A 7,220-nucleotide genomic window follows, 5' to 3' on the forward strand; every position below is an offset into this window, starting at 1 on the left:
TGTTATGGAGGAAAAATCGACAGGTTTTAGCAACATTGTGAATATGAGATGAAAATGTGAAGGAGGAGTCGAATGCGACACATACAGTAGGCAGCATATTTGTGATACTAGGTGTATGATAGTGCTTCAAATAGTAATGGAGAAAGGGGTGCAAGGGCCAGGCTTGGGGGGAAGTATTTTGAGCTTTTTTGATGTGTTCAGTTTGAGTCGGCAGAGGGCCATCCAAGATGATATACTGTAGCGGAGAGACATTCAGAGACTTTGATCTGTAAAGCAGATGTAAGGTCAGGGGTTGAAAGGTAAATGTGTGTGTTATCAGCATAGAGGTGATATTTGAACCCAAGAGATGTGATAAGGTCACGTAGAGAGAGTGGGACCCCTGGGGTACATCCACAGAGAAATTGACAAAGGAGTGTTAACAAACAAGGCACTGAAAGTATGATGGGTGAGGTCAGAGGTAATCCAGGATTACTCTCTTACAGATACCAAGAGTATGGAGAATGGAAAGAGATGTCCACAGTATCAATGGCTGCAGAGCGGTTGAGTAATATAAGCAAGTTGTAATGATCTTTGTCTTTGGCATCATTTAGGTCATTAGTTATTTACGTGAGGGCTGTTTCGGTGGAGTTCGCAATCAGGAAGACAGATTGTAGAGGATGAAGGACAGAATAGGAGGTAAGAAAATGGAACAAGTGAGAGAATACAAGGAGTTTAGAAGCAAAAGGCAGGAGGGAGACAGGGCGATAAAGAGACAAGTAGGGCAACCTTGCTGGTTTTGAGTAGACGTATAACTATTGCATGCTTGAAGGAGGCGAGAAAGGTGCCGGAGCAGAGGGAGGAGTTGAAAATATGTGTTAGTGTAGGGATTAGAGTGGGAGCAATGGGTTTGAGGAGATGGGAGGGAATGGGGTCAAGTGGGCATGTGGTAGAGCGAGAGGAGATCAGCAGTGACACTTGCTCCTATGTCACAGAGTAAAAAGAGTCAAGGAAGCCAAGAGGAGAGTTTGGAAGAGATGTAGAATATGAGGAGGATGTAAAGGGGATAAACGAAATCCACCTTTGTCTTGAAGTAGTTGGCAAAGTCCTGAAATGAAGTGGAAGAAGGAAAACAGGTAACAGATGATGGTCTGAGTAGAGAGTCATACAGCGATACATAAGAGGTGTGTGAGTAGGACTTGCAAGGGTTGATTTGTGAGGAAATGTAGGTTTGTTTTGTCTGCGAGAGGGCAGAGTTGAAACACGATAGGACACATTTGCAGTGAAGGAAGTCTGCAAGATTATGAGATTTCGTTCAGAGTTGTTGAGAGGAGCAAGTGCAGGAGCAGAGTATTCATGTATGCCAATTTAGGCAAGGTCTGGGATTAGAATAGTGACAACGGCAGAGGGATAGAGGGGCATGTTGATCAAAAGAGGAGGATAGGGCAGGTTGTCAGAGTCTGTAGCAGAGAAAAGAGAGAGAGGAGCGCAAGTGGAGTTAAGAGCCGGCAGATTCATGGAACGCAGGTCTCTGCAGAAACGAGGGGTAGATGGAGGCGAAGAAGAGGTCTGAGAGAGAGAGTAACCAAGAAGAGATGATGGCCAGAGAGTGGAGAGGGAGAAATGGAAACATCAGAGAGAAAAGGTTTTTGTGAAAACCAGGTCCAGGTAGTTGACATCCTTGTGGCTGCTGACTGCAGCGCAGATGAAGACCAAAAGAAAAGAAAGAGAGAGAAAGTGGGAAGCCCAAGAGAGAGAGGTCATCAATATGGCAGTTGAAGTCCCCAAGGGGATGAGAAGGGGAGTCGAAGGAGAGCCAGGATTCAACATCAGAGAGAAAGACAGAAGGGGCATGAGTATAGGAAGGTGAGTGATAGATGACCACTACCTCGAGAGGGAGAGGAGAAAAAAGATGAACTGTGTAAGACTCAAAGGAAAAGAAAGAGGGAGGCATAAGAAGCGTACGGTAACGGCAGATTGATGAGTGAAGCCCCACACCTCTACCTTTGCCATCAGGGCGCTATGTGTGGGAGAAAGAAAGGCCACCATAAGAGAGGGCAGTTTCCAGTGCAGAGTCAGACTGACTGGGCCATGTCTCGGTTATAGCAAAAAGAAGCAGAGAGGGAGAGAAAAAAATTCATGCAGAGAGAGGAATTTGTTAAACGTGTAGCGTGCATTCCAAAGGGCACTGGAGAAAGGGAGAGAGAAGGGAGGTTTACAGGGGATGGGTACCAATTACCAATTAGACTGTAAGCTCCTCAGAGCAGGGACTCCTCTTCCTTAATGTTACTTTTATGCCTGTAGCACTTATTCCCATGACCTGTTATTTATATTAACTAAGACACAAAAATCACCAGGCACTCCTGCGAGTGTTTCAGATAGGAGGAAATAATACAGTATAGTGAATGCAAAATATAGAATGAAATGATATACAACCAGTGCCAGTTTGCAGCTCAACCTTCAATGGATCTTCTTTATGGATCCTTATATAGTTGCAATGTCCAGAAGTCAGGGAGCGCAGACACCAGGATGGACATATGAGGAGAAAAAACAATAACACAAATGATAGTGCAATCCTGTAGGGTAAAGAAATATTCCAACTGGGAATGGGGACATACACAGTGGATAAAAACAAAATGTAACCAGATAGCCACTGCTATAGTCCTATGGGGTAAGAAGCTGGAATATGATCAGGTGTACACATGACACAGTGGTTGAAATCAAGAATGGCCACACAAATGTAGAAAATGATAAAAAAGGTTAAGTAAAAGGACATCAGGAGGCACACGGATGCAGTGGGAACTTACAATCAAGCCCCAGAAATCAGGCAATGGAAATAGAGCTTAGTCTTTGTCCGTTGTGGGAGAGATAACCTGTATGCGTAGTGACTGCTGCAGGGGGGTCAGGCTGCGCCGGCGCTTCCTCCACTGTCAGCCTACGCAGGACTTCCGGGTTAGATCCACTAAAAAGATCCACTATAAAGCACGGTACACAACAGCCCCTAGAATCCACTTTATTAGGCTAGTACAAACATATCTGGTTTATACAAGGTTTTAGCATCATCACCTACCAGCATAGGGCTTTTACAACACATATGCTGTTGTAGGTGTCCTAGCCTCACTGATATATCTTTGAGTGACCATTTTATTCAGAGGTGGCAAGGAAGTGTGACGTGTATACATAGACATTATACATTAATATACCACACCTTCTCTGTATTGTATTTTATCTGTACAGTACATACAGTACCACCCTGAGGCACCCTGGGAATCAAAGCTAATTCACACAAGGTGTCAGTGCCTTATAGTTCCTCTACCTTCCATCCCCATCAATAAGATAGGATACATTTTGGAGGTGGAATATCTATTTAATATATTTTTAACCATTAGTGTTATGTGTTCACTTTGAGTGATATTCACTCACCATTGCATATGTTAATAAAGGTTACTTTTTACCCTGATTTCATAACTCTAGTTTGAGTGCTAGTTATATAGGGGTCCTTTCACCTGCTTAGGCAGGTACTGTTTTCCCACTTGCAGGCAGGACATTGCAACCCCTTGCATCCTTACTTATCTGTTCCTTCCGGGAAACATCTGAAAGAGTTTCTCTTGACTGTCTCAATCAAGCAGTGGCAAAAATGCTATAAACAGACTGTGGTTCTGTCATTCAATGTCACCATGTTTTAAAGGATTGTGATCTAAAGATCATTAGGCAACATTTTAAAAGGTCTACGCTATCTTTATGAATAGCGTACGGAAGGTAGAAGTTGGTTTATTCTGAAAACCATAGTGGCAGTCTTTACCATTACCTTTCTATCACCGCTTGTACTATCTCAGATATATACAGCTCAACCCCGTTATAACACGATCTGTTACAACGCAAATCTGCTTATAACGCGATGCAAGCGTGGCTCCCAATTTTCGTATTAATGAATACTTTACAACACGATTATTAGTGTCTTAAATACTTTGTTGTACAATGCATACAATACTACATTATTTCTAACGCGATTCGCTTATAGCGCGATGTGGTTCTTTGGACCCCAAGCACAGCGTTATAAGGGGGTTGAGCTGTATGTACAAGCACTAGGAAACATCTGCTGAATGGACCTCTGAAGACGTTAAAACCCATGTACTGTAGTAACTGCATATATATAAAAAAACTCTTAAGGGTGGCCGACTGATTTTAACTGACTTTTTTTTGTATCGCAGGTGACATCAGTTGCAAGGGGATGACAGAGCGCATTCACAGCATCAACCTTCACAACTTCAGCAATTCCGTGCTCGAGACCCTCAACGAGCAGCGCAACCGTGGCCACTTCTGTGACGTGACGGTGCGAATCCACGGAAGCATGCTGCGGGCCCACCGCTGCGTGCTGGCCGCTGGCAGTCCATTTTTCCAGGACAAGCTGCTGCTAGGATACAGCGATATTGAGATACCCTCTGTGGTGTCTGTCCACGCAGTACAGAAGCTGATTGACTTCATGTACAGCGGGGTGCTGCGGGTCTCCCAGTCGGAGGCACTGCAGATACTGACAGCTGCTAGTATCCTGCAGATCAAGACGGTCATCGATGAGTGCACGCGGATTGTCTCGCAAAACGTGGGAGGGGTGTATCCCCTGATACAGGACTCTGGCCAGGAGACGCCCAGGGGAACTCCAGAATCGGGCACCTCCGGGCAGAGCAGTGACACGGAATCTGGTTACCTACAGAGCCACCGTCAGCACAGTGTAGACAGGATCTACTCTGCTTTGTACACATGTTCCATGCAGAATGGCAGCGGGGAACGTTCCTTCTACAGTGGAGCCCTTGTAAGCCACCATGAGACCGCCTTAGGATTACCCAGGCAACATCACATGGAGGACCCCAGCTGGATCACCCGAATTCACCAGCGCTCCCAGCGAATGGAAAGGTACCTCACTACCACTCCAGAGACCACCCACTGCCGCAAGCAGCCACGCCCGGTCCGCATTCAGACCCTGATGGGAAACATACACATTAAGCAAGAGGTAGACGATGACTATGACTACTACGGCCAACAGAGGTCGCAGGGCCTAGAACGGAATGAGTCGGAAGAGTGCACTGAAGACACTGATCAAGCTGAAGGCACAGAAAGCGAACCTAAAGGGGAGAGCTTTGACTCTGGAGTTAGCTCATCAATTGGCACAGAGCCCGACTCCGTGGAGCAACAGTACATGCCCGTTATCAGCCGAGAAGGTCAGCAGGAGCCTTCCCAAGCGGAGTCCAATGACCTGCCCACCGAATGCACCGAAAACCAGAATCAACAGCACTTAGATACCAGCTCTTCCTCCCCAGAGAGGAGCAACACCATTGATATGGACAGTACAGTGCTCAGTGTTAACAATAGCACCGGAAAGGGAGTCCTGCAAACTTCTGTCACTCAGTCCATTGCTCAAGCTTTGCCAACCACCCAGCTCTACCTACGCCAGACAGAAACACTCACCAGCAATCTGAGAATGCCGCTAACCCTGACCAGTAACACACAAGTCATTGGCACAGCTGGCAACACCTACCTTCCTACCCTTTTTACAACACAGGCAGCAGGGAGTGGGCCTAAGCCTTTTCTTTTCAGTCTGCCCCAACCTTTAGCTGGTCACCAGACCCAGTTTGTGACAGTTCCCTCAGCTGGAATGTCCACATTTTCTACCCAAATGCCCAGCACACAGTCCCTGGCTACCCAAGGAGGCACAGCAAGTGGACAAGGAGAAAAAAAGCCTTATGAATGCACCCTCTGTAACAAAACTTTCACCGCCAAACAGAACTATGTGAAGCACATGTTTGTACATACAGGTGAGTAAAGAAAGACCAGATTTCCACCTGCAGAGGATAACTGAGCCCCATGCATTTTGTGTGAGGACACCATAGCATTTATTATATGCTGTGTAAGTTTGACAACTTTGTATGCTTTTTGCGTTTAGTAGTGGGTGGTTGCACAGAGAGTCGAGACAGAAAGCAGAGACAAAGAAAGGAAGACGGGGGTAGCCTTGTACACTCCACAGAGAGGCTGTAGAGTGTGTTAGCTAGATACAGTTTCGTTCTGAACAAGGGTGAGGTAGCAACTTAAAGGGAGGTGTATTTTGATACACTTCTCCATTTACTGTGTGCGCCTGTAACAAACGGAAGAAATAGTTTGCTGCATTTAATGCTATTCGTTATACACAGTCTTCCTGTGTCAATCTTACTCCAAAATTGTGAGGATAGATTACCCCCAGGTTGCTGAAGTAGTCTTTGTCTTATGTGGTGTGGTTGCGGGTTAAAACAGCCTCTACAAATCCCTATTTCTGTAGGAGTGACTGGAGCAGGGGTGGCCAAATCTAGTCCTCAAGGGCCACAAACAGGTCTGGTTTGAAGCATATCCTTGATTCAACACAGGTGGCTCATTCGTTGACTGAGCCACTGATTATGCAACCTGTGCTGAAGCAGGGATATCCTTTAAACCCAACCTGCTGGTGTCCCTTGAGGATTGGAGTTGGCTGCACCTGGACCAGAGCGGAAGAATGGGAGCATGGTGGCTTTGTTTAAATCAATTGACCTAAGGAGCGATGTATACATTCAGCATTAGGAATGAAATGTAATGGCTGCAGAATAGGATAAGTCGAGGAACAGACGGAAATCCGGCATGTTGAAGGACGAGGGTTACAGAAGGAAGAAAGGATGATTGAATACAGATTTAGTAAGGCGCACTGTCCCCGACGCGGTGGTCGCTGAAGCAAAAGTCTGCGACACCAGAGACCATTTCTGCCGCGATGCACTGCGGGGAGGGGGGAAAATCATTGCTTTCAAATGCCAGCATTAATCCACCCCGCAGTGACACCGGAGTCAGCAAGGTTAGCGACATCTGTACCACAATTATGTCCTTCAGGGAGTTCAAATTTCAACTTGCCCCATTTGATAGATAGATTTGTGGAGTAAAAAAAAATGGTAACTTGGTTAGAAGAAGAAGAAATGTCAAATGAGGACTCTTTGCTAATGTGAAGAGAAGAACACTTTCGTAGACATCTGGGAAGAGGGAAATGTGCTAAACCACACTGTTTTTTTTTTTATATACGGGGACGCCCAAGTTCCTGAGATAAGGACCTTTTTATTTGCCAGTGTTTCTGGTCCCTTGTCTGCTGTCCAGACCTCACTTCCGTAGGCCCATAGGAAGCTGTAATGTCATCAGTGCATGGCGTAGCAGCGTCCTACTGGTTGACCTTGGATGACATCTTTCATTTTACTGGCCCA

The 7,220-nt window shown here is 45.9% G+C and overlaps 1 protein-coding gene across 13 annotated transcripts in view; it reads left to right on the top strand.

Moving 5' to 3' along the window:
- ZBTB20 (zinc finger and BTB domain containing 20) overlaps positions 1–7,220 on the top strand; it is an 876,097-nt gene that overhangs the window by 843,584 nt on the left and 25,293 nt on the right. For 12 of the 13 annotated variants that reach the window (XM_075593654.1, XM_075593664.1, XM_075593657.1 and 9 more), the window contains 2 exons: positions 591–675; positions 4,188–5,786. In XM_075593654.1, coding sequence (XP_075449769.1) covers positions 657–675; positions 4,188–5,786 — 1,618 coding nt within the window. In that variant the 5' untranslated portion in view covers positions 591–656. The remainder of the gene's footprint in view (positions 1–590; positions 676–4,187; positions 5,787–7,220) is intronic. The other variant, XM_075593666.1, reaches the window with a different exon arrangement.

Source organism: Ascaphus truei, chromosome 3 (genome assembly GCF_040206685.1).
Source record: "Ascaphus truei isolate aAscTru1 chromosome 3, aAscTru1.hap1, whole genome shotgun sequence".
In the NCBI taxonomy this organism is placed as follows: Eukaryota; Metazoa; Chordata; class Amphibia; order Anura; family Ascaphidae; genus Ascaphus; species Ascaphus truei.